Source organism: Giraffa tippelskirchi, chromosome 10 (assembly GCF_054371585.1).
Source record: "Giraffa tippelskirchi isolate mGirTip1 chromosome 10, T2T-mGirTip1v1.2.pri, whole genome shotgun sequence".
Classification (NCBI taxonomy): Eukaryota; Metazoa; Chordata; class Mammalia; order Artiodactyla; family Giraffidae; genus Giraffa; species Giraffa tippelskirchi.
The window spans coordinates 52,688,555-52,715,702 of NC_137284.1; the positions used below are offsets into that span (position 1 = coordinate 52,688,555).

General features: G+C 45.7%; 1 protein-coding gene across 14 annotated transcripts in view; it reads left to right on the forward strand.

The window, feature by feature from the left end:
• COBL (cordon-bleu WH2 repeat protein) overlaps positions 1-27,148 on the forward strand; it is a 318,704-nt gene that overhangs the window by 215,803 nt on the left and 75,753 nt on the right. For 10 of the 14 annotated variants that reach the window (XM_081534556.1, XM_081534551.1, XM_081534553.1 and 7 more), the window contains one exon: positions 16,170-16,308. In XM_081534556.1, coding sequence (XP_081390682.1) covers positions 16,170-16,308 — 139 coding nt within the window. Of the gene's footprint in view, positions 1-16,169; positions 16,309-19,409; positions 19,590-27,148 lie in introns of all 14 variants that reach the window. The other 4 variants (XM_081534547.1, XM_081534548.1, XM_081534544.1 and 1 more) reach the window with 1 other exon arrangement.

Consider the following 27,148-nt stretch of genomic DNA (forward strand, 5'->3'; position numbering starts at 1 on the left):
TTTGTGCTAAGTGAGGTAGAAAGAAAGTGCTGAAATGGCAACTTTTGTTTCTTCTCATAACTTTCCATGAAGCAAACCCGGTGTTTTTCTTTCTGGAATGACCAAAGATGGTGATGACAGAAATTATTTTCCCTGGCAGCTCGCCTGCTCCCACCTGTGAAGAGAGCTTTAATTTTCAGGGATGGAATATAAACAACCAAAGGGAGTCATTTAGTTAATCCGAGGCACTCGAGTTTGGGTGGAGACTTTTCAGCCTTTCTTAGGAGCCTAAGAATAAGACAGAATCCAAAAACGTTAGATAGATACCAGAATTTCCATGGGCAAAAGTATAGTGACTTAGTCATCTAACAGTAGCAAATAACTGATAATTTCCCCACATCTTGGGCATAGGTCTGTGCATGGTTTGTACAGTTCCTGGAAGGAATCTTTTTTTTTTTTTTTCCAACTTTAGGAATGAACCTATCAGTTCAATTAGCTTTTGCTCTATCCATCTGCCCAGATGACACCCAGAAATAGGGAGAACAGGGAGACACTGCTTTCATTAATATAATGCTGGCTCACACAGAATCAGTGCTGGTTTATGTGTGCATATGTGCTAAGTCTCTTCACTTGTGTCCAACCCTTTGTGACCCTGTACACTGTAGCCTACCAGGCTCCTTAGTATATGGGATTCTCCAGGCAAGAATACTGAACCGGGTTGCCATGCCTTGCTACAGGGGATCTTCCCATCCCAGGGATCGAACCCACATCTCTTACATGTCCTGCATTGGCAGGAAGGTTCTTTACCACTGGCATCACCTGGGAATTGCCACTTTATTTGTAGTGACCAAAATTAAACCGTGGCATCACCGACTCAATGGACATGAGTTTGAGTGAACTTTGGGAGAGAGTGAAGGACAGGGAAGCCTGGTGTGCTGCAGTTCATAGGGTCGCAAAGAGTTGGACGTCACTTAGTGATTGGACAAAACAACAACAACAATATCATCTGACTGCAGGATTACCTTTTGAACTTAAGACTATACAGGTACTCTAAGATTGCGAGTCCCCACATATTATGTCATTGGTGACCATGGTGGATGTACTCTTTATGGTGGGACTTAGGAACCCCTGTAAGACCAGGATATGATGTCGCCATCTCCTTGAATCCCCTCCCCAAATTCCCAGAAGGAAAGTCACAGGTTAGTACTAATACCTGAGTACTCTTTCCCCAGGGCTGTCTCACCTGGGGAAGGGTGTAGAGAAGAGGTGTTTAGACAACCCCCACTGAGGGCAGATCAGATCTGTTGAGTAGGCGGGATCTGAGGGCTATGTCCTCAGGGGACATTGGAAGGGAAGCATCCTTGAGAAAATGCAAAGCTAAATAAATAGTAAAATGACAGAAACAAGTGAATCCCACAGGAAACATGCCCTTGGGGTGTCAACTGAAAAATGATGCACAAACTGAAAGTTGAGAATTATGTTTTATTCAGCAGATAAAACTGAGGACTGAAGCCTGGGACACAGCCTCTCAGATAAGCTCAGAAGAGGTAACAGGTGGTGGGGCTGGATATATAGCAATTTTTTCAACAAAGACCAGGTAGTTGGAACATCAAAAGATTACTGTTACTTAAAGAAAAGCAGACATCTGAAGTTAAGGAATTTAGCACTTTCCTATGTATGGGAAGATGCAAGAGTCTGGGCTCACTGAAATCATCCTTCGGTATGCACCTCAGTTATCTAGGGCTAGTATCCTCTGCTTTCTCATCCTGAGTCTGAGAGTCCACCATTGTGGGTGGTGGTGGCTGCAGTGTCTGATGGTTTGATGGTGGGCATCCTATCTCCAGACAGACTTCCCTTCAGGGCTCAGCATTGGGGAGGTTATAATGTGATGGTGTACTGGCTGCAGCATCCTTTGTTTACTGATAGGGCGCAATATTTTTTCACTAGTGGGCTGGCCACAGCCAGCTCTGGGGACTTGCTAATTCCCCAAGTGAGGCACCTTGACCCAAAGCCCCAGACTTTGAACTCTATTTCCTCCCTGGCTGCTACTTCCCCTTCCCTCCCTGAAGGCATGGCGCCATGACCAGTGTGTCACTGTCTGCCTAGGTTCTTGCATAATCTCTGCAGGTGCCCAGATGAACAGAACTGGGCCAGTGCAGCTGTGGGCGCACTGGCTTCGCGTTTCCTGGCAGGCAGGTTGGAGCTGCCCCAGGTGCCAACCCGATCCTCACTTACCCTCTGGTCTGCTCCAGGACAGATTTCACGGCAAAAGTTCCCTCTGCCCAGAGCTCGCTGTCCACTCCCATCCAGTTCCCTCAGCAGCTTCTGCCACAAGATTTTACTTTTGTTTTCATTGAAATCTACTTGACATATAACATTGCGTGTATTTCAGGTGCTCCATGTGCAGATTTGATACATTTATACACTGTAATCTGATTGTAACAACAGTCAGCATCTGTGTTCCCTCACGTGCCTATCTTTTCTCTTTTTTCTGGTGTGAAGAATCAAGATCTAGTGTTTCAGCAAGTTTGATGATTATCATACAATATTATTGTCTATAATCGCTGTGCTAAGTACTAGGTCTCCAAGGCTCATTCATCTACTCTCTGTAAGTTTAGTTTCCTAAAACTACGTCTCTCCTCTCTCCTCACATCCCAGCCTCTGGTCACCACTATTTTACTGTTTTTACAAGTTTGGGTTTTTTAGATTCCACATATTCTGAGTCATCTTACTTAGCACAATGCCCTCAAGGTCCATCCATGTTGTCACGAGTGGCATCCAAATGGCCAACAGACAGACATGTGAAAAGATGCTCAATATGACTAATCATCAGGGAAGAGCAAGACCACAGTCAGTATCACCTCACACCTGTCAGAATGGCTGTTATCAAAAAGACAGGAAATAAAAAATGTTGGCCACAATGTGGAGAAGAGAGAACCCTCGTGCTCTGTTGGTGGGAATGAAAAATGGTTAGCCATACGGAAAGTATTATAGAGGCCTCTCAAAAAATTAAAAATAGAACTGCCCTACAACCCAGAAATTCCACTTCTGGGTATAGTCCCAAAGGAAATGAAATCGGTTTATTGAAGAGATATCTGCCCTTATGGGCAGGACATGGGGCGAGAAGCATTTGCAGATTTCAGGCAGAGCATGGCCTGCTTTGCTGTCCTGTGGAAGGATCTCGGGTGGGTGTGGGGAGGCTAGGGAGGGGCTCTGACACTTATTCAGCTGAGAAATGAGTGTGGGTTCAGGTGAGTAGTGACAGGGACAGGGAGGAAGACTGGCCTCCGTTGGAGGGGTGTGGACTGTTCCAGGAAGATATGCAGCGTCTGGCCCAGAACAACTAGAAACGAGGAGTTACTGTTCCCCTGAGATGGAGGAGGCAGGGAGAGGAGCATGCTAGCAGTAAAGAACTCACCTGCCAATGCAGGAGATGAAAGAGATGCAGGTTCTATCCCTGGGTCAGGAAGATCCTCTGGAGTTGAAAATGGCAACCCATTCCAGTATTCTTGCCTGGAGAAACCCATGGACAGAAGAGTCTGGCAGGCTGCAGTCCATGGGGTTACAAATAGTTACACTCACCTAAAGCGACTTAGCATCCATGCACATGGGGGAGGAGCGGGTCTGGGGAGAGAATCAAGGGGTTGGTTTGAACATGCACCTGCCCGTGTCCAGGTGCTCTTGTCAACAGGCATTAGGTGTGTGACCCTGGAGCTCTGGGGAGTTCAGGCCAAGCTGTGAACCTGGGAGTTATTGACACCACTGAATATGGAAGAAACCACCTTGAAAATTCTCAGGAATAAAGGGAAGTGGTCCAAGGACTGCCCCTGGGGTGGGCTCAGCTGCCAGAAGCAAGAGACCCCCCGTAAATGCACCCCCAGCCCCACGCCTGTCCCACGCTGCTGCATCTTATCCCTCGTCATGTGCCCTGTTGCACATCACCCCTGGACAGCCTGCCTACCCCGTCTCTGCTCCACACTGCGCTGTTCAGATGGCCCACTCTCCCAGTGGGTGTTAGTGCCCTCTGCACAGTGACACTGTCCATCCTTACCCTGCCTGAGCTCTACAGCCTCTGACCCTCCTCATCACTTCGTGCTCCGTGACACCTCACCCCCTCAGGTTTTTCCAGCTCTCAAACAGCTTCCCAGAAACTTCCATCCTATACCAGCCTCATGAAAGTTAGGCCTTCTTAGGGTTTGGTCTTTTCCCTTCTTTCCTGACACTCTTCTTGGGCAATCCTATCCATGCTTAGCTTCAGTGGTACTGCCATGCAAGTGTCTCAGTGGGATACCTCCAACCTGTCCACAAGAAAGTCCCACAGACATGGCCAAAATCAAACCCCCTATTTAGTTTGGTTTAGGGAAGCCCCCTGAACTTTTCTCCACACATGCACCCTGTAGCAAGGAGCAGTGCCATTGTCCATGAGACATTTAATCATTACCAACATCCCTTCCAACAAAATCAACCTCGAGGTCTCGTCCATCGTGCTCGCCTCTTATTCTCAGTGCCAAGCGCAGTACCTGACACATAACAGGCTCCTACAAAGTCACCTATCTTCAGGGAAAAACAGGTATTGGTTTCATCATACAGATGCTTTTGGTTACAGCATTCACTAACTTAATGGATATTTAGTGCCCACCCAAAATATGCCAAGGACAATTGCCAGCACTAAGGAGATAGCAGCAAATCCAGCAAAGGGTCCACCTTCAAAACAGGATATTGTGTCAGAGACCATGGCCTGGCCCCATGTATGTCCCCTCTTGTAAGCAGGCGAAGTGTCAGAGAGCGGTCAGCTCTGTGGCCTACAGCAGGTGACTGAGGCCCTCTAAAGTCATTTCCCTTTTGTGGACAATGAGACAGATGTTCACTCCATCAGGTTGTTTTGATGATTAAACAGGGCAGCAGGGATGCACAGGAACCCTGAGTGCAGCATCTTCCTCTCAGCACGTAAACTGGGATCATCAGTGCTTTCATTAATCAAGGTGAGTCAGGTGTAATTGGTCTTGAAAACATCATTCAGCTTCTGGTCCTCTGTGTTCTCACCTGTGAAATGAAAGAGCTGGAGTTCCAGCTCTAGAATTTTGTGTTCTTTGGTGTCCTTTGGTTTGCTTCCTGTTTCTTTAGCAAACACACGTATATATCACTTCCTAACAGCATTTCTGGCAGCTGGGGACATTTCTGAGCACTCGTGTGATACGTATGTGATGCCTTATGGTGCCCCGTGAGGTGGGCACTACTATTGTTCCATTGAAAAGCAAAGAGCAAGTCACAGAGAAATTAGTATCTGAGTGAGCATAGGCAGCTGGCTGAGATTCTGTGCGACTCACAGCTCCCAGGGTGGCCCCATTTTTCTGCAGGATGGTACTATCAGCACATGTAACCCCCAGAAACCTAACTAGGAAACCTAACCACATTCTCTGAGGAGCCTGCCATTCCTTGTAGGAGCTGAAACCAAGACTTGGGTCCTTCCAGGTTTGATTCTGGAGGTGACTTCCAGGTGTGCAGGTCCCATTGTGTCGTCCACCATTGGCTCGGGGGGTGATGAGAAGGGTAAGAAGGTGAAAGGTCTTAGTAGAAACTACCCATCAGTGAGGATGGCATTCTCTGTACTTTTCATGATATTAACCTATTTAATCCTCCCAGTCACTAAAGAAACAATAAATATTTTCATCCCTGTTTTACAAGTGGAGAAATTTAGGCACAGAAAGATTAAGCAGCTTATCTCACAGTGGAGGCAAAACTCGAACCCTGCTTTCTACCTCCAGGGTCCAAGCATGACCACCATGTTACGCTCTCCTCTGGCTGATATATTTTTCTACGCTATTCTTGTTCAAATACTTGTGATCATCCTCTTAAAAGAGCAAGTGTATTTAGAGGAAAATTATACAGAATAATCATCACATAGAAGCAGTAGTTGAAATTTTAAAGGAGAGCAACCTCATTATACCTTAATGTTGGCTTCCTGGTGTCCCTGGAGAATGAGACATGATCAAGAAATGAGTACCTTAGAATTCAGGTCCCCAACCTCTGAGATCTAATGCCTGATGATCTGAGGTGGGGCTGATGTAATAATAATAGAAATGGAGTGCACAATAAATGTAATGTGATTGAATCATCCTGAAACCTTTCCCACTCCCATCCGTGGAAAAATTGTCTTCCATAAAACTGGTCCCTGATGCCAAAAAGATTAGGAACTGCTGCCCTAGATGACTGAGGATTTATCCCTTAAAGTAAAAATCTGTTCTGTTTAGATGTTATTTAAGCAGTTCCAAGGGAAATCTTCCTAGACTGCATCACTAGTTTTTCTGAATTCTCAGATGTGACACTGACTCTTCCCAGGAAACTCTGGATTTATTGTTTGTTGTTGTTGTTGTTCAGTAGCTAATTTGTGTCTAACTCTTTGCAATCCCATGGACTGCAGCATCCCAGGCTCCCCTGTTCTTCACTATCTCCTGGAGTTTTCTCAAACTCATGTCCATTGAGTCGGTGATGCCATCCATCCAACTGTCTCATCCTCCATTGCCCCCTTCTCCTGCCCTCAATCTTTCCCAGCATTAGAGTCTTTTCCAATGAGTCAGCTGTTCACATCAAATAGCCAAAGTATTGGAGCTTCAACTTCAGCATCAGTCCTTCCAATGAATATTCAGGGTTGATTTCCTTAAGGATTGACTGGTTTGATCTCCTTACTGTCTAAGGGACTCTCAAGAGTCGCCAGCACCACAATTCAAAAGCATCAGTTCTTTGGTGCTCAGCCTTCTTTATGGTCCAGCTCTCACATCTGTGCATGACTACTGGAAAAACCATAGCTTTGACTATATGGATGTTTGTCGGCAAAGTGCTGTTTATTGTTTAGACCAAGCTTGGCAGGAGCCTGGCAGGTGTGGCAGGGCAGGAGCCTCCTGTTACTGATCACAGACATGAGCTGGCAGCCAGCTTCTGCCTGGTTCTAAAAAGGTGAGGTTTCCAGCAGGCCAGATTTTCCCTGGATAAGATGCTTCAGAGGGGAGAGGAAACATCAGTCACCACATCAGGTTTTCATATTCTGATGTGTGCTATTACTTGGTTTTGTTTGATGATAATATAGGTGCCTGCAGATTTATACAATAGTTATCATTTGTGTTATAAGCTCATTTCATCGCTTTGCAAGAAACGTAGAGCACATAACAAGATTAAGTCCAGATTGATTTAATAAAAACTATGGAAAAGTATACCAGGAAACTACATTAAAGTAATAAGAATTTTAAACATTTGAAATCAAGAAGCCCTTTCTTAGTATGACCCTGGGTTAGAAAAAGGAGATGGGGGAAGACTTGACAGGTTGAATTAAATAACTTTTATATTCCAAAAAATGGAAAAAAAAAATACAGAAAATTAAAAGACCGTAAGAAGCTAGGGAAAATATTCACAGCATATATGTCATTTAGAGGACTGATACTAAGAAAAGGATAACACCACAGTAGAGAGAAAACAGCTTACTGGATATGAACTTTCTCTTTCTCACATGCACAAGTAAAGAGTAATCATTAAAAAATGCTAACCCTAGCATTTAAAGAATGTAGATCCAAAAAGTAATTAGGATACTTTTCATTGACTCTGATAAAAACCAGAATGGTTATCTTGGTTCTGTTGTTGGGTGGGGTGGGGAGACAGTGAAGCGTTAGTGAGGGTGTAAACTATAATACAGCCTTTATGAAGGTCTGTTGGGCAACATGTCTCCTGTTTTGACTTGAATTTTATTTTATTGTGCTATGAACCCATAATATGAAGCTCAGCCCCTTAAACCGTGAGGTGCACCATGCACTCCCCTGGATTCTGCGTGCATTGTGCACCAGACACCGGAGCTCACCCACTTTGCTGGACTGAAATGCCTATTGGTCAGTGACTCCCCACCGCCCTTCCCCAGCCCCTGGCTACCACCATTCTACTCTTTGATTCTATAAATTTGCCTAGTTTATTAGATCTCTGTGTAAGTAAAATCATACAGTATTTGGCTTTCCAAGTCTGGCTTATTTCATGTAGCACAATGTCTTCAAGGTTCATCTGTGTTGTCACATGTTGAAGAATATCCTTCTTTTTTTGTGACTGAGTGCTCTTCCACTGTACAAAGGTACTACGGTTTCTTTACCTGTTCATCTGTTGATGTCAATTTAATAGAGGTTGTCTTTTAGGGGTAGAGGTGAGGGCAGATTTTCACTTAGCATTTTATATGCCCCTCTATTATTTGAAATATTTTTAGTGATCATATACAGTCTTCATTTTTCAGAGTAAAAACAGTAGAGTATTTACATTTTGAATAAAAGGGAAATGAGAATATGGGGCCAGGGCTGTGTTGTACTTGCAGGCTCTCATAAATTCCTTCTATAACATGCTCCATTTATATAAAAAATTCCGACTTCATTCTTTCTTACATTCAATAAACATTTGATTCCTGAAGTGCAAAGGCAAGAAGCGAGAAATTGTGGAAATTCAGAGACTGATAAATCACACCCTTTACTATAGAGAACTCAAAGGCAAACAGAACTCAGGGGAGCAGGCATGGCAGCAATGGCTAGAACTCAGGGAGGAGAGCTAAGGGCTGTCTCCTGAGTGATGCTCTGCCCCTGCGTCTGGGCAGGAAGAGGGGCTGACCAACTGTCACCCAGAGGACGTCAGGGGTCTTCCCTGAGAAGTGGCCTTAAGGAGTGAGGAAGATTTCAGCAGGAGCAGATTAAGTACTGGGAAAGGAAGGACATTCTAGGCAGAAAGAACAGCTTGAGAAAAGGCCAGGAAGCAAGGACCCAGTTGGGCACAGCCAAGCCCACTGGAGCTGTCGATTCAACAGGGCTGAAAAAAAATGCTCCTGGTTTTCCTTCTTTCACTTGTGTGTGCCTAGTGCCTAGCGTGGAGCTTATTGGTACCAAGTATACATGCTTGGAATGATGGATGGATGAGATAATAGGAATAGATATTTCCACTCAAAACTCTTGGAGTCCTATCTTCCAGACCTGAGGAAAATAGTTTAAACCAAGACCAAATCTCAACTCTGCCCACTTGTGAGCTGTCTGACCTTGGGCAAGCAATCTTTTACAAGCTTTAGTTTCTTCCTTTATAAAACAGAGATAGTGAAATTACCTCTCCCTGGGAACCTCTGAGGTAGTTTTATGATATGCATTGGCACCCTTAGGAAATGTTTAATAAATTCTCATTGCTGCCAGTGTTAATAATATTTTCTATTAGCCTGTATATATTGGGTTTTAAACACCTAAACAAACTTTTTGGCCAATCTAGTACTTTTGTTTAAACACCTTGAACTAACAAAAGCTCCAGAAAAAAAAAAAAGAGAGAGAGAAGTTTGCCCATTAGATCTTGTCTTGGTTGGAGTCTCAGACCTTGCCAGACACTTTGCAAAGGCATTGCCTTACTTGATCAGAAGTAGCTGTGTGCCCGGAAAACACATGGTCTTCAGCCATTGTTGAGTGGCTGTGCTTCTATCCAGGAGGACAGCCCAGGGCAAAGCTGGGCCATCTTGGCAAAGGCTCGAGGAGTTTGATGCTTCTCCAAATCTTGTAACGAGGAGTGAGCCAGAACTTTCTTTCAACGGGGAAAAATTGCTTTTCCAAACTGCTGAGCCAGAATCGCTTTCCTGATCCGTTTTTCTAATTATCTCCCACTTGATGCCGGCGCTCAGCAGAATCTGGAGCGCGTCGTCATTATACAGACGTCAGTGGGAGCTTAGCAGGCACTGATCAACCAGCGTGAACTCACAGAGGAGACTGTGTCCCAAGTCAGCCCCAAATTACAGCGCTCGGCAGCACTTCCAGCCAGAAGAAGATCATGTCATCTTACAGAATTCTCTCTCCTTCATTCGGTGGTGAGCATCAGTAGGCAGTCAGGAACTCTGTCGTTCCCACGTGTCCTTTGAAGTCACTGTCCTTCCAGTCACAGAACAAGGAACTAGCAATAGCTGGTGAATTCATGGAAAGAACAAGTGAACAAGTGACAGTAAACAAAATCTCTCATCATCTTTTAAGAAGAGATTGAGAAATGTGGACTAGAAAATCACACAGGCAGGCACATCCATAGTGTTTGAGCAATCATGATTAATGAATGGATGAATGTCAGCCCCGAAGGAAGAAATCCAGGTACCAGAGCCGAGTCTCTTTGCCTTTCAGCATCATCATCACCCACAGCTCAATGAAGATGGAGGCAGGATTATGACAGTGCTGGTGGTGAGAGCAGGTGACCACCTTTGACCAGGGCCTCCCCTGCTCAGGGTCTCCTGAGGGTCCAGCTCACACACCCCATGGGCAACCAGACCCCAGGAAAACCATGGACATTAACAATGTATAGACACTGATGGAACAGTAGAAAACTTTGACAGCCATTTATTTGAAAGAGTATTCGTGAATTTACCCTGAGTTTGGGAGGTAACTACATGATAAAGATTCTTAAATTCAGGAAATCAGTTTTTGAATCTGCTTTTCCTCCAGTCTTTTGTGTTCCTTACCTCAGAGGTTATAGTCAAGGAATGTATCAGAAACTCAGTATAAGGAGAAGAAAAGAAAGAAAAGGGCACATGGGAAAGATAAAAGACTTCTAGGAAGTTTAATTTGTCATCACTGAAATCACAGTCTTAATATTCCACCAAAGACAGAGGGGGTGAATTGAATGGACTGTGGCTGATAGAATCCACACTCATGTCTCTTAGATTTCCTGCATTGGCAGGCAGGTTCTTTACCAATAGCACCACCTGGGAAGCCTCAGAGAGTGTCCTAAAGATATGCATAGTTGGGGATTCCCCCAGTGAGCCAAGCGGATTTCTGATCAGGCAACTCCAGGAAAGCTCATGAATGTTCACAGACCCTATCCACAAAAACACACTTATTTAGGAGCAGTTGGCCAAGGGCTTCCCTCGTAGCTCAGTTGGTAAAGAATCTGCCTGTAATGCAGGAGACCCGGATTCGATCCCTGGGTCAGGAAGATCCCCTGGAGAAGGAAATGGCAACCCACTCCAGTATTCTTACCTGGAGAATCCCAATGGACAGAGGAGCCTGGTGGGCTACAATCCATGGGGTCACAGAGTCAGACAGGACAAAGTGACTAGCACGTGCGCATGCACACACACACACACACACACACACACACACACACACACACACACACACACACATAACAGAAGAAAATGAAAATAAAGACTTTTTTTTAAAATAAATTTATTTATTTTAGTTGGGGGCTAATTACTTTACAATATTATAGTAGTTTTTGCCATACATTGACATGAATCAGCCATGGGTTTACATGTGTTCCCCTTCCTGGACCCCCCTCCCACCTCCCTCCCCATCCCATCCCTCTGGGTCATCCCATTGCCCCAGCCCTGAGCATTTGTCTCATGCATCGAACATGGAATGGTGTTCTGTTTCACATATGATAATATACACGTTTCAATGCTATTCTCCCAGAACATCCCACCCTCACCTTCTCCCTCAGAGTCCATAAGACTGTTCTATGCATCTGTGTCTCTTATTCTGTCTCACATATAGGGTTATCGTTACCATCTTTCAAATTCCATATATACGCATTAGTATACTGTATTGGTGTTTTTCTTTCTGGCTTACTTCACTCTGTATAATGGGCTCCAGTTTCATCCATCTCAATAGAACCGATTCAAATGTATTTTTTTAATGGCTGAGTAATATTCCATTGTGTATATGTACCACAGCTTCCTTATCCATTCGTCTGCTGATAGACATCTAGGTTGCTTCCATGTCCTGGCTATTGTAAACAGTGCTGCGATGAACACTGGGGTACACGTGTCTCTTTCAATTCTGGTTTCCTCGGTGTGTATGCCCAGCAGTGGGATTGCTGGGTCATATGGCAGTTCTATTCCCAGTTTTTTAAGGAATCTCCACACTGTTCTCCATAGTGGCTGTACTAGTTTGCATTCCCACCAACAGTGTAAGAGGGTTCCCTTTTCTCCACACCCTCTCCAGCATTTATTGCTTATAGACTTTTGGATAGCAGCCATTCTGACTGGTGTGAAATGGTACCTCATTGTGGTTTTGATTTGCATTTCTCTAATCATGAGTGATGTTGAGCATCTTTTCATGTGTTTGTTAGCCATCTGTATGTCTTCTTTGGAGAAATGTCTGTTTAGTTCTTTGGCCCATTTTTTGATTGGGTCGTTTATTTTTCTGGAATTCAGTTGCAGGAGTTGCTTGTATATTTTTGAGATTAATTGTTTGTCTGTTGTTTGTTTGCTATTATTTTCTCCCATTCTGAAGGCTGTCTTTTCACCTTGCTTATAGTTTCCTTTGTTGTGCAAAAGCTTTTAAGTTTAATTAGGTCCCATTTGTTTATTTTTGCTTTTATTTCCAATATTCTGGGAGGTGGGTCATGGAGGATCCTGCTGTGATTTATGTCGGAGAGTGTTTTGCCTATGTTTTCCTCTAGGAGTTTTATAGTTTCTGGTCTTACATTTAGATCTTTAATCCATTTTGAGTTTATTTTTGTGTATGGTGTTAGGAAGTGTTCTAGTTTCATTCTTTTACAAGTGGTTGACCAGTTTTCCCAGCACCACTTGTTAAAGAGATTGTCTTTTCTCCATTGTGTATTCTTGCCTCCTTTGTCGAAGATAAGGTGTCCATAGGTGCGTGGGTTTATCTCTGGGCTTTCTATTTTTTTCCATTGATCTATATTTCTATCTTTGTGCCAGTACCATACTGTCTTGATGACTGTGGCTTTGTAGTAGAGCCTGAAGTCAGGCAGGTTGATTCCTCCAGTTCCATTCTTCTTCCTCAAGATTGCTTTGGCTATTCGAGGTTTCTTATATTTCCATACAAATTGTGAGATGATTTGTTCTAGTTCTGTGAAAAATACCATTGGTAGCTTGATAGGGATTGCATTGAATCTATAGATTGCTTTAGGTAGTATTGAGGAAACAATACCATTCACCATTGCAACAAAAAGAATAAAATACTTAGAAATATATCTACCTAAAGAAACAAAAGACTTATATATAGAAAACTATAGAACACTGATGAAAGAAATCAAAGAGGACACAAACAGATGGAGAAATATACCGTGTTCATGGATTGGAAGAATTAATATAGTGAAAATGAGTATACTACCCAAAATAAAGACTTTTTATTGAAGTATAGTTGATTAACAATGCTGTGTCAGTTTCAGGTATACAGCAAAATGATTCAGTTATACATCTATCTATTCTCTTTCAGATTCTCTTCTATTATAGAGTGTTACAAAATACTGAGTTCCCTGTGCTAAACAGTAGGTCCTTGTTGATTATCTAATTTATACATAGTAGTGTGTATATGTCAATCCCAACCTCCTAATATATTTCTTCCCACTTTTCCTCTTTTGTAACCATAAGTTTGTTTTCTTTATCTGTGAGTCTGTTTCTATTTTGTAAATAAATTAATTTGTATCACATTTTAGATTCCACATAAAAGTGATATTACTTGGTATCTGTCTTTCGCTGTCTGTCTTACTTCACCTAGTGTGATAATTTCTAAGTCCATCCATGTTGCTGCAAATGGCAATATTTCACTCTTTTATATAGCTGAGTAGTAGAAAGATGTGTTATTAAAGATATAAATTAACAGCCTCAGAGAGAAAAGAGAGTGTATCCAGGAAACAAGACATGAATGTATTTCAAAAAAGATATAACCAAAAAGAGTGCTTGGAGATTAAAAATATAGTAACCAAAAATTTAAAAGCAAAAAGAGTTGGGTAATGAAATAAAGGAGATTTCTAAGAGAGAGGGTAAAAATGTATTTTTTTAATTAGTCAAGAATATTCAAATACAACACAAATGAACCTATTTACGAAACAGAAACAGACTCAGTTTGCTGTACAGTGGAAATTAGCACATTGTAAATCAACTTTGTTTCAATTAAAAAGGAAGAATACTCAAGAAAAATTAAGAAACTGATTTAGAAATCACAGTGTTCAAATAATTGGAATCCTTAAAGAAAAAACAGAGAAAAGAAAAAATCTTTGAGAAATAGCACAAGAACATTCTACAGAATCACAGGATGTACAGACCGCTAGAGTCCGCGGATGCCCCAGCAGAGGGTAAAAAGCAGTTTCACCCTAGGCATGCCTCAGGATGGTTTATGACCTAAGGAGTGAGAGAACGCTCAAGTCTGCGGAAGGAAAGACGGATGACCAGCCTGGGTGGGGTGTCCTCACTGCAGGGTTGCAGGCTAGGAGGGGATGGGGTGAGCGCTGAGCATCCTGAGAGATTTCTTACCATCATAGACCCCACAGGCACCATGCGGATGGCTCAGGGTAACAGAATGCAAACATTCTTAGATTTTCAAGATCTCAAGAATTGACCCCACATCCTTCTCGTCTCAGAAAGCTGATAGTCACCTTGCCCGCTAAAGTGAAGGGAATTTTTAAAAGGCATAGGATCCAGGGAACAAAGAATAAAATATCTGGGTAAACAAATTACCTAGAAACTCAGCAAAAAGAAAAAAGTTAGAAAACAAATCAGTTATCAAGTTTAGAGACAATAAAAGTTCATCTAGAAAGAAAACATAGTCAATATACGCTTTATATGTCTTGGTTAGAGAAACTTGCTCTTGAAGAAAACTTCTGTTTTCATAATTATATATACTATAACTCTATATGGTTAACTAAATAGTGAATGTTAATTTGATTCTTGTGCTCTAAATTTTTTTAAAGATTTGGGAGGAAAGGTGTGAGGGGGCAGGGTAGGGTGAGTGGGCCTTATGGGTCTGCACCTGCCTATGTCTGAGAACTTCTGGGGTAGGAAGCCAAAGTCTAACATGGGGAAAATCCAGAAATAGCAGAATAAGCTTATTATTTAGAAAAACAGGAAATGCTAAGTGAAAGAGAGTTTGAGGTGGCTGCTACTGGAGTGGGCAAGGAGCTGCAGGTTTGACTAAGCTTTGTGGAACTATTTGCCTTTTTATGGCCATGTTTTTCATAAAGAGTTTGAAAGGTGTAGGAGGTGGTTATAATATATTGTGGTAGAATAATAGAAAAAATATGACTTTTAAAAGAAGGTAGAAATCCCAGAAAAATGTATGCCAACTGTTAGTAGTTAATCTGAGTGTCAATTAAAGGATTTTGCTTCCTTTTATAATTTAAAAAAAATTGACATATGTATTACTGATGAAGTTGTAGATTTTTACAGAAACACATATACTACACACACATACTTCACACACACATACACACTCATGCTACACACACATCCACACAATACACACATACATACACATGTACCCATTTATTGTTTAGTTACTCACTCACGTCCGACCTTTCTGCAGCCCCATGGACTGTGGCCCACCAGGCTCTTCTGTCCATGGGATTCTCCAGGCAAGAATACTGGAGTGGGTTGCCATTTCCTCTTCCAGGGGATCTTTCCGACCCAGGGAACTCCTGCATTGCAGGAGGATTCTTTACCACTGAGCTACCTGGGGAGCACACACACATACTTGAAGCACCAGGTCTGGCCCAGAAGAGGAGGTTGCCTTCCCTGGGAGGTAGAGCAACATGCTCTGTCCTCTGGCAACCTGAATGGATTAAAACACGGGGCTCCAAGAGGAGGACTGGAGGCCCAGCAGGTAGTGTTGGCTGCACCCCTCCCAGGAAGAGCCCTTGAAGGACTGGGTGTCCTTGGATTTGGAGTCCAAGGCTCCTGTCCGCCTCCAGCACAGGAACTCTGTGCACATCCCCACATGTGATGAAGTGCTCTATATGCACATTTCCAGCAGTGACGGTGGCTGTATGAAAGCCTGGAGAATCCCATGGACAGAGAAGCCTGGTGGGCTTCATCCCATGGGGTCACCAAGAGTCAGACATGACTGAACGACTATGCACACACACATACAAGAGCTGAGGATCCCCTTTTTTATATTGACACTGAGGGGAGATTTCTAAGTCTTCTGATTTGCCTGCTGCCCCTGGGAAATACAGGGCAGAGCTTCTGCCCTCTGCCACCTTGCGGTCTTGGGGGCATCTCTGAACATCCCTGGACCCCCACAGGGCCACTCCCGGGCAACACAGCCAGTCCTCACACCCCTGCCTCCATTGCCCACACAGGGAATCTAGTAAGGGGACTGACAACCTGCCAGCCCTCCTTGGGGTGCCCATCACCCTGGCCAACTCCTCCATGTACACAGCTGCCCTCCCACTGACCCTTTGTCTTTTGTGCTTTGCAGATGTCTCTGGGGTCACAGATCGACTTGCAGAAGAAGAAGAGGCGGGCGCCAGCTCCCCCTCCACCGCTGCCCCCACCACCCAGCCCTCTGGTGCCCCCCCGCACGGAGGACAGGGAGGAGGGCAGGAAGGGCAGAACGGGTGAGTGACCATGTTTGCATGCCTCTGGGTGCTTGGCCTGCATCTTAGCGCTGCTCCTCACCCCTGCAGTGGCCTCCTCCGGGATGGCATTAACCCGAAGAATATTTAGGCTAAAGAAAGAAAGTCTGGAAATAAACAGTCGTGAGTCATGTAATACCCTGCAGGCATTTAGAAGGTGGGCCAGTGGGGAAAGGGGAGGGTGACTGAGGAGGCTCAGGAGGGGGCGCATGATGGAGAGCCAGTGTGTGTGGCTGGGTGTCGGTGTCTGCTTGTGGAAGGCGATGAGTCCAAGGATGGAGCCCATGGATGATGGTGTGAAAGGCTCTCAACCCAGGGAATTTACAGATCAGGTGACAACAGTTCAGTCATTTTTTGTGCACACTGTTTGAAACTGATCACCAGTTCTATAGCTTTCATATATGATATTCTTAGAGAAAAAGTGAACCCAAGTTAAAGAGGGTGCAATCATAATATAGTTTAAAAAGGGTGCAATTATAATATCTGTGAGCAGAAAGACCTATTAGATCATAATATCCTACTCCCATCCCTAGGTCCATGAGCCAGAGATAGCCAATTTTATTCTAAAATCACTCACTGTTTGTTATTTCATTTACGGAGGGACCAAGATAAGCCTCTGACACAAGTGTTTCAGCCCTTGTTACAGGGGTGCTATTCAGTCTCCTGGGCACCCTCATGGTTTGCTTTTGATCTCATGGCTGCAGCCTCCAAACGGAAAAGATGCCCAAGGATGAGATGTCTCACTGTTAGTCCCTAAAACTTCCATGAGAGCTACTTGGCTGTGTGTCAGCATTTTCCCCTGTTTATTACCTTGCTGTTAATGTCTTAGCATTTCACAGTGTGAGAATTGACTTTTCTAATGAGCTGTAGCCTGTATTTCATGTCAGTGCATCCTCTTTCCCAAAGGACAAGCTACCCGATTTAAAGGAAACGTGATCAATAGCTCCTTCAACTAATCCTGTTTTCTTTTTCTCTTAACAATGAGATCCATATTCTGCCTTCCAAGCCTCCTTCTCACTCTTTTCATAAATGGATGATGAACTCAGATTGAGAGCTCCCTGCTGAAATTCTTAGAAGCATCCATGTTAAGGGTAGTCTGGATGTGTTGAGACCTGCAAACCTCCTGGCCAGACCAGCCCATTTCAGCCCCAGGAAGGGCCTCCTGATGGAGCCTTGAAAGACCGAGGCCTGACTCTGACGAGCTTAGAGATTCTGGGCTGCTGGTACCCAAGGGGATCACAGGAGAAGGGAGATGGGATTTTAAAGTGAAAACTGTGGTGATAGTTCCCTCTACAAAGAGGTGTGGATGGTAGTAACTGGGCATGAGTCTCTCTCTGGTCCATAAACTTGTTTGTGAGGATTAAGGAGGAGGCCAGAAGTCCCTTTCCTCTAGACAGTAACTGAATAATTTTTGAGGTCAGGGGTCTTGGCCATTTCAAGGCAGATTTCCATCACCATCAGAAATCCCCATGAATTAAAAGTACAATATTGGCATCACAAGCAGAACTTTTAACCAAAATCTTGGCTTCAGGTTAAAAGATAATGCTTTTAAAGTAGTCCAGACCACAACAGAATATGCTGAGCTTTCTGTATCAGATCCCTAGAGATCAAAATGTTTTAAATGTTTGGTACTTGTGCTAAAGTAGTATTGCAGCTGGCTGGATTTGGGTCTTGACCCAAACTTCTTGGTAAACAAAACCAAGCCTTCTAGTGGAGAGCCTCTTCGTCTACCTGCCTTGGGGTTGTTGCTGTCTTGTCTTGTCAGGTCCTTACCTGTGGGCCAGGCGGACCACACCCATTCAGACTGCCTTAGCTCATTTGTACTTTGAGAGAGGAAATGATATGTAGATATAGGAAAATTAATATTTTTCTGTGTCTAAAGAACTATAACCAAGAGAAGGAATAAATGGATATATCCCTTGATGAAGAAATGAAGTCTCTTAATATTTTTATTAATAGTCTGATAAAGAGCAAGAAGTATAGACTCTATTAGTTACTAGAAGATTCTAAACTTTAGAGCTTGAAGAAACTATTTTTAAAATGAGTATAATGAGCACAACTTATGACACTAGTAACTCATATCTTGTGTTATTTTAAATCATTGACTTTCAAAATTTTTATTAGCAGAAGATCATTTTCATAGAAAATTATAAATAAATCTCCAATGTGAGTAGATCAAGGAGGGTTGCTCTGATGGTCTGAGAGATAGACTGGAGCGAGGGACCCTACTTTTCTTCCTTTCTCCAGCCAAGGACCCTTTTTGAGACAAAGTTTGAAAGCTGTTACCACAAAGAGATTGACAGTGTAAATCAGCTTAAAGAGGGAAACAAAATTAGGGGATTATTAAAGCCATAATAGATAATAAATATAAGCAACAAGAATAAGCCAAAAAAACAAAACAAACCTGTGAACCTGAAAAAGACTGTCGTGATGAAAAGGAGTTCCTTTTAACTTGACAGAACTGTTTAGGGAGTTTTAATAATAGTTGCAGGCCCGGCATTTAAAAATACTGTGCTTTCCAGAAACAAATGGTAACCGGTAACAAAGAGACCCAAGGATAGAACCCGTATATAAAATAATTGCACCATGTGAGAGGTTGGATCCGGTGTGGGTGTGGCTCCATTCAGTGCCAAGAATGGCTGGGTTTGGTGCCAAGCGTGGCTGGATCCAGTGCCGGGTGTGGCTGGGTTTGGTGTGGGTGTGGCTGGATCCGGTGTGGGCGTGGCTGGATCCGGTGTGGATGTGGCTGGGTCCGGTGCGGGGTGTGGCTGGATCCAGTGCGGTGTGTGGCTGGGTTCGGTGCGGGGTGTGGCTGGATCCGGTGTGGGGTGTGGCTGGATCTGGTGCCGGGTGTGGCTAGATCCGGTACCGGCTGTGGCTGGGTTTGGTGCGGCGTGTGGCTGGGTTTGGTGCGGGTGTGGCTGGATCCGGTGTGGCTGTGGCTGGATCGGGTGCCGGCTTTGTGTGCTTCTGGAGCCGTGAGTTTGCTCCGGGCGTGGGTGAGTGCCAGTGACAGGCCTTCTGTGGGAAGCAGAGAGCTGGTGGGCTTCCCCTTCTGAAGTGACCCTGTTGATTCCATGTAGGTGGCGGACGGCAGGTGCCACAGAAGCCTCCCCGAGGCGCTGCCCGGGCCCCCCCCCAGTTAGTGCTGCCCCCGCCCCCGCCCTACCCTCCTCCTGACTCGGACGCTGCCGAGCCTCCTCTCAGCTCTCCCGGGGAAGGCGCTGCTCCCGAGGCCTGCAGCCCCAGGCCCACCCCCACACGTACGTGCCTCTTCTTTCCCTCCATGTCGACGCCTGTCTCCCGTCTCTGGTGTCGGGGCTGGGTTTCCAGACTTTCTGTCCTTGCCTTGGGATGTGTGTGCCTCTCCCCTCCGGCTTTTCTCTCTAAACGGCCGACGCAGTGTGTCTGGTTAACAGTGAACGCACTCCTGATGCCAGGCAGGCACCCGTGAAACATTATTTAACCCGTTAATCATTCATAGTGTGGTTAGACTTCAGCCAAAACTGTATCCTGTGGGCTGAGGCAGCCAGCCGGGAGCAGATAAATGTTCCTCGAGTTAGAACTGTCCTCAGAATGCTCGCCGGTGGCCAGGTCAGCACAGCACACCGATGATGCGGTCATACAGGTGGTGCTGGTGAGCTCGCTGCGGCTAGCTGTGAATGCGGTGGGCAGGGGGCTGTGCTCCGGAGATGGAGGGGGACTTACCCATTAGAGTCTGTGAACCCAGTGGCCAAGCGTTAGTCCTGAAGAAGGGGAGACTGAGGCCCCAGGAGGGGAAACAGCTTGATTTGGGTCTAGCAACAGCCAGAATCAAGACTTGTTTTGTTTCTGCTTCTTGTCCGCACCCTGTCTGAGATCAGGCTTTCTAAATTGTTTCCTGGGATTCCTTTTGAACTTTGACAAACACCATGTAGAGCACTCCTGCTTCCAGATAGGCCTAAGTTCTTTATACATACCTACACATACATACAGGATTCCCTGGTGGCTCAGTGATAAAGAATCCACCTGCCAATGCAGGAGATGCAGGTTTGATCCCTGGGTCAGTAAGATCCCCTGAAGAAGGGAATGACAACCCACTCCAATAGTCTTGCCTGGAGAATCCCATGGACAGAGGAGCCTGGTGGGCTACAGTCCACGGGGTTGCAAATAGTCAGATGTGACTTAGCGACTAAACAACAGTAACACACACACAGAGGGCATCGTCCATATATTGAGCCTGTGTGTGTCCCTACATCAGGACTGCTGAGCTATGCAGGATGGGTTTTTATAAACCAGATGCCCTCCAGGGTTGCATTTTCCCAACAGCATAATGTCTCTGTGCATTCCATTCCACCCAGGGAGCAGCTGATGCCTACATCCCACATGAGCTCTGCAGCTCTCTGCTTAGGAAGTTTATCCTTTTCCACCATCTGACCACTTGATCTTTTTCTATCTTCCTTAGAAATGACAGCTAGCTCCCTGCCAGCTTCTGGGTAGAGAAGATAATTGTTGAATTACTTACCAACTTTCTCGAGGCAAAATAATCCTGATTCATTTTATCTCTTTTCACAAAAGACTTCTTTTTCATCCTCAAAATATGTTTGATCATCTTGACGTTGGACCTGCTTCCAAATGCAAATGAAGTTTGTAGGGGATTCAAAAATGGAGGATTAGACAGATGAGTCAGAAAGATGACAACCGAGGCTTGGACAGCTCTGGGGCTGTTTCATCCCTGGAGAGGGTGGGTTTCAGGCTCCGCATGCCAAGGCCCATCCTGGTTGCTCCTGTGGCTGCTCCTGTGGCTGCCATCCTCACCTCTGTGGATCATCCTCCCTGGGGAGCTGGTGGGAGGAAGGACTGAGTGGAGAGTGGGGGCCCCTGGTAGCACGGAGGGGCCACCACCCGGTGGGCCCACACTGGGTGGGACAGCTAGGCCTACACTTGACTTTTTGTCAACCTGCAGACCCCAGTCTCCCCCAGCCTGCCTGGGTTTGAGGGTGGTGTTGGCATGTGTGGCATCTGCCAGGCAGACTAAGGACAAGGTTTAGCAGCTGCTTTTCTCTTGTTTTGGCCACGCCACATGGCAATGGCAGGGGGGATCATAGTTCTCCACCCAGGGTTCAACCTGTGCCTGGATAGTGGAAGGGCGGAGTTCTAACCACTGGATGACTAGGGAAGTCCCCAGCTTGTTAAAAGCTGCGTCATCCTGGATAAGAGTTGGTTCCTGAGTCTCTCCAGTGCTGAGGAACCACACCCCACCCACCCTTGGGAGCCTTTGAGACAAAGGACTGTGCAGAGATTGGACCAGCACCAGACAGAAGAGAAGGTCCCTTGTGTTCCCGTCTGGAGGCTCCATCTCCTTCTCAGTCCTGGGTCAATTCCACACCTTAATCCCCCCAAGTGCATGTCCAGGGAATGTCCCCTGCCCTCCTTTCCTTCTCGTCCTCTCAAACACACTCACAGAAATGCCAGGAAGAGAGCACAGAGGCACGGGGGAAGCAGATAGAAGGGCCCATTAGTGCTGGGACCACCCAGAGCCCTGCGCCTTCTGCCCCCTGCCCTTCCTCCTCCCCTCCCCACCACCAGCGGTGTGCGGCCCAGGAGTTAATGCATCCACTTTGAAGCCTTTATTTACCTAATTAGCGGGACTCTCCAGAGCGTTGTTTACAGTGTGAAAAACTAGAATCGACCACTCAGCCAGGGAGAAAGCAATTCGCCTGCTTTGATTCAGGTCTTTTAATAAGTGAAAGAAAAAGAATCCTTTGTTATCATTCGTTTGATTTTCTTACATCATGCTGAAATCTGGGTACTGCCCTTAGCCTGTCTCCAGGGCCCCATGGGTTGTTGGCACGTGAAGTACTGGGCATGGTTTTACCCCTTGTCAGCACATACATCTCACCTGCGCTCTCATCAGAAGTCCATTTAGTTATAGCTGTGGGAGCTCAGTAGGGACGTTCGGATGCCAGCCACACGCTCCCATGTGTTTCGTCCCAAGTTCAATGTTAGACCTGTGTTCTCTCTGAGGAACAATGTATTTGTGGTACAAACAAGACCTGAATACCTGGAGGCCGGGTCTCACTCTGTGCTCTCTGAGGAAAGCCAGTGAGGAGGAAGCTGAGCCTAAAGCAGCTTCGTCACTGGCCCCAGTCTCACAGGTCCAGCAGCAGCTGACATTAGGTGTCTTTGACCTTCAGTCTCTGCTGGCCACTCCCCACACTTTCCTCCTGCTGTACTGGAAATTCCCACCAGACCCCTTCTGCTGTGCACCTTCTTTGTGATCTGTACCCTGGTGGTGTCTCCACTTAGGTTGTTACAAAGAGGTGAAGTATGGTTTCTTGAAAACCAGTCAGCACAACCAAAGATAGGATGAAGAGAGTTAAGTAGCAGTGAATTAATAGTAACAATGGATTTGCAGGCGGATGTGAGAAGGTGGTAGACAGTGTGCATGCGTGTGTGCTCAGTCACGCCTGACTCTTTGAGACCCCATGGACTGTAGCCTGCCAGGCTCTCCATGGGATTCTCCAGGCAAAAATACTGGAGTGGGTTGCCATTTTCTTCTCCAGGGGATCTTATTGACCCAGGGATCAAAGCCCAGTTTCTTGTGTCTCCTGCACTGGCAGGCAGATTCTTCACCACCAGCACCACCTGGGAAGTGAGAAGATATGAAATCGGTTCTCTGCATCACACCCTCCATTTTGATCTCGCCCGCTACAGAACTTTCTGTTCAAGCCATCTCCCTGTCCCTGGTCTTGGTTCCTGTCCTCATTCCTTTACTGGGGTTCCTGTCACTGCTCCCAACCCTCCCTTCCATCCCTGGCCTTCTGCCAGCTGATGTGAGCAACAGGTGGGCCCCAGGCCCTGACCCAGGACAGACTTTCCTTCCCATTCTGATGCTTAAAATTTTAGCAGCACTTGACTCATGGTTATTAAGACCATGTTGACCCAGAATGAAGGCACACTAAAGGAGATGTGTTCTAGCTGAGTGCCACGTTTATGTGGGGCTCCTGGGCTTTTTTTGAATCTTCCCTGGTGGCTCAGAGGATAAAGCGTCTGCCTGCAATGCCGGAGACCCAGGTTCGATCCCTGGGTTGGGAAGACCCCCTGGAGAAGGAAATGGCAACCCACTCCAGTACTCTTGCCTGGAAAATCTCATGGATAGAGGACTCTGGTAGGCTACAGTCCATGGGGTCGCAAGGAGTCGGACACGACTGAGCGACTTCACTTTCACTTTCTTTGGGCTCTTTTGGAATCAAAATTGGTTTGTAGTCAGAAAGTCACTGCACCCTAGTGTGTCTGTTTGGTTCTAAGAGGCCTCCTTTAAGTGACTGGGCCTTTCTTCAGCTCCTTGGGGCCCCGCCTGGATGCCAGATTGATTTGAGTGCTCCCTGTACTCAGGCCTTTGTCAGCAGGGCGGGGCTTTCTGTGCTGGCCTGCTCCATCCTAGGAGCCTGTCTTCAGCATGGCTGCCCCTCCCTCCTATTATCCTCCAGGTGCTCATCCTTTTCTTACCATACTTGTTACATAGGTCTGTGTGTGCTACTCCACTAGCTGAAGCTGCTTGGAGGCTGTCATGGTCTTAAAGGGCATCTAGCCCCAGCCCTGAGGTCTTCTGTGGATGCTGTCCACAGTGTCAACAGGGCCTCACATGCAGGCAAGATGTGGAGGGTGGGGCTTGTAGCAGCCGTCCGCATCCCAGCCGGGGTCCCCGTTCCTCGGCTGTCTCCTAGTCTGGGTCAGCTGTCAGGAAGCCCTTGATGCCCCCCACCTCATGTGTTCACCCCCTGTGTAGCCCCTCTTCTTGAACATGGACTCACGTCTAACGAATACAATGTGGCCACAATGGAGTCACTCATCACCTCTGAGATGAGCTGCAGACAGTCTCTGGCTTCCATCTAGAGCCTCTCCTGTGCGCACCCCAAGGGAAGCCAGCTACCACATTGAGATCTGCTCTACAGGGCGGTTATATGGCAAGGACAGAGGGAGCCTTCAGCTAACACCCAGTGAGGAACTGAGGCCCTTCGCCCACAGAGCTGAGAGCTGAGCCCTGCCCACAGCCACCGAGCAACCCTGGAAGCTCACACAGGCTCCCCAGTAGAGCCTGCAGTGAGACCGCAGCCCTGGTCCACACCTCGATTATAGCCTGTGAGACCCAGGGTCAGAGGCACACGGCAGAGCCATGCCCAGATTCCACACCCACGCAGACTATGGGATAGATTCTTATGCTTTGAAGCCTCTACATTTTGAGGTCATTTCATCCATGGAAATAGATAACTAATACAGGTTGCATAACTCCTGTCTTAAACCTGCTCAGGTAAAAATCTCTTACCTCGTGGAACAGGAATCCCAGGAGGACAGACTTCAGGGCTGAATCTGAGGCCCAGAGTTGCCATCGGCAATCTCCCTAGTCAACTCTGAAGTGGGCTTCCTCCTCAGGCTGGCCAGGGCACCATGGCCATTCCCTGCATCCCATCTAGACACCAGAATTCTCAGAAGAGGAGAAGAGACCATTTTCCTAGTAGTTTCATAGAAAAAGGAAGCCTTTCCGGAAATGGCCAGCTGCAGAGTTTCTCTCGTGTCTTGTAGACCAGGGTTGGGCCCAGTGCTGACCTAGTCCCTGGTGATAATGGAATCCCAGAAGAGGAGTCAGATGCATCCTGACAGCCGGGATGGGAGTCAGCTTTCCCTGGGTGTGTGGAGCTGCTGGTCAGCACAGGAGTTCTGCTCCCTGGGAAATGTGGAGAATGCATCCTGCTTCCATAACCAACAGTGTTCACCCCATGCGGGATGCAGCCTGTGATTTCCTTCTTGATCTGGAGAGCAGCAGGTGCAGAGTGAGGACTGGGTGCCAGGGATGAAAATGGGTACAAGACTCAAAGTAGTGTGGGCACACACCTTAAAGGCAGAAGTCACCAGGGCACTGTCCTCTTCCAGGGACAGATTCAGTGCGGGACTGGCCACTTCAGGGCTGCCCCCCCCCAACTCCATTTCTCATTCCTGCTTTTACAAACCAAAGGAATGACTAGAAATGCTCCTGGCATTAGCACGTGCCTACTTAGAACTCAGAGACTAAGGGATTCAGTTTCCTGATAATCTTAGAAACTAAGAGGAGAATAGAACAGGGTGAGTGAAGTTGTGTGTTCAACCTGTCAGTCTTTGGAATCCAATATCTCATTTAAAGTCACTTTCTGCTGCAAGAAATATCACTAACTCTTCCATGGTGAATTTAACTTAAGGTAAACAGTCAGGGCAAATGTGAACCTGCGTGGACTTGGCCTCTGCATCACTTGGTGCAGGATTGAGGGTCCCCTGGCCTGGTCCGAGCTGTCACTCTCTCCCTGGCAACCTGGTCAGGCCAGCCTGTGGGGTCTAAGGGGTTGAATGCTGGTGCATAAGTGGAGGAGAATGATTAAGCCAAGTGCCCTCTCAACCTCGTGGCAGAAAGGTCATCACAACTAGGGTTTTGGTGATGTGTTTGAACTTCCCTTGCAGAATTGTAGCAACAGGAAATAGTAGTTCCTTGGTCTGTACACTTTAATCTTTTTGTTTCTTATTAATAAGCTTTCATATTAACCTGTGGATATCTAATCACGTGCATTTTTGCTACATATGCATGTCTAAACCAGTGCAGCTGTGCACATGGATTTCCGCCCATAACTAACCAGCTCACTCTCTGACTTCAGTTTTAGTTGGACCTTCATTGTGGATCATGATGGTGGAGTCTGTCTACTAGCTGCACTGAACTCTTTATTTAAGAAATCTGCAGTATTTGTTATGATTAAGTTATTAACAAGTTAGTAGCTATTTGTTTCAATGGCAAGACCCTGGGGATTTTAAAAATCAATGCATAGAGAGCTCAATTTGTTTTACATTTGATTTACAGATCCTCAGTTTGTTTTATATTTTTTAAATTTTACCGTCCAATGATTGTCATTTTCTGATACATTTTCCTACACCAGGCTTGAGGAAATCAGCCTTTTCTTGGGTATCCATTTCTAAGATAATTGGCAAAGGATTTTAAAGACAGGGAGGGAAAAGGGAGCCGTTGTCTCCTGTTCTAAACGATTTATAGGTTAAAGCACCACCATGACAACCATTGTGATGTTTCAAGCTGATTATTTTTAATTTGTGAACAAATATTCCATTTTAAAGAACTTTAGGAAATTCTAAATTAATGGAATAAAATGAGAGAAATAAAGTATCTATTTTCAAATAGAAGATTTGAGTTTGCTCAATGTAAAATTAATAGTAACAAGAACAAGAACTTGCATTTTAGGCTGTGTGACTCAGCAGGTCTGAAAATCTAGAAGTATTTTGGGTCTAGCTGTGTGGTTTTCTGGCAGAATGGCTGTCAACAGATCCCCATGCTTCCAGATGAGAGCTTCTCTAGCTCAGAGAAGAACCATGAGCTGGCCTGAGCTTAAAGTACACAGGACAGGACAGGACCTTCACTGATGGTCTCCCTATATGGTGACCAGTCATCTTCAAAGTCACCTAACATCTTGCTTTGCAATTGGAAACAACATTAAACACTTGGCCCGTTTCCAGACAGAACAGTTAATTCTACAGTTCATGACACAATGGACTTCCCAGGTACTGAGCAGTAAAGAATTTGCCTGCAATACAAGAGGCAAAGGAGATTGTAGGTTCAGTCCCTGAGTCAGGAAGAAACCCTAGAGGAGGTAATGACAAACCCACTCCAGGATTCTTGCCAGGAAAATCCCATGGACAGAGGAGCCTGGTGGGCTACCGTCCACAACGGTCACAAAGAGTCAGACACAACTGAGCGACTCAGCACACGCATTCACACACACACACAGCTGACACAAATACAATTCTGGGA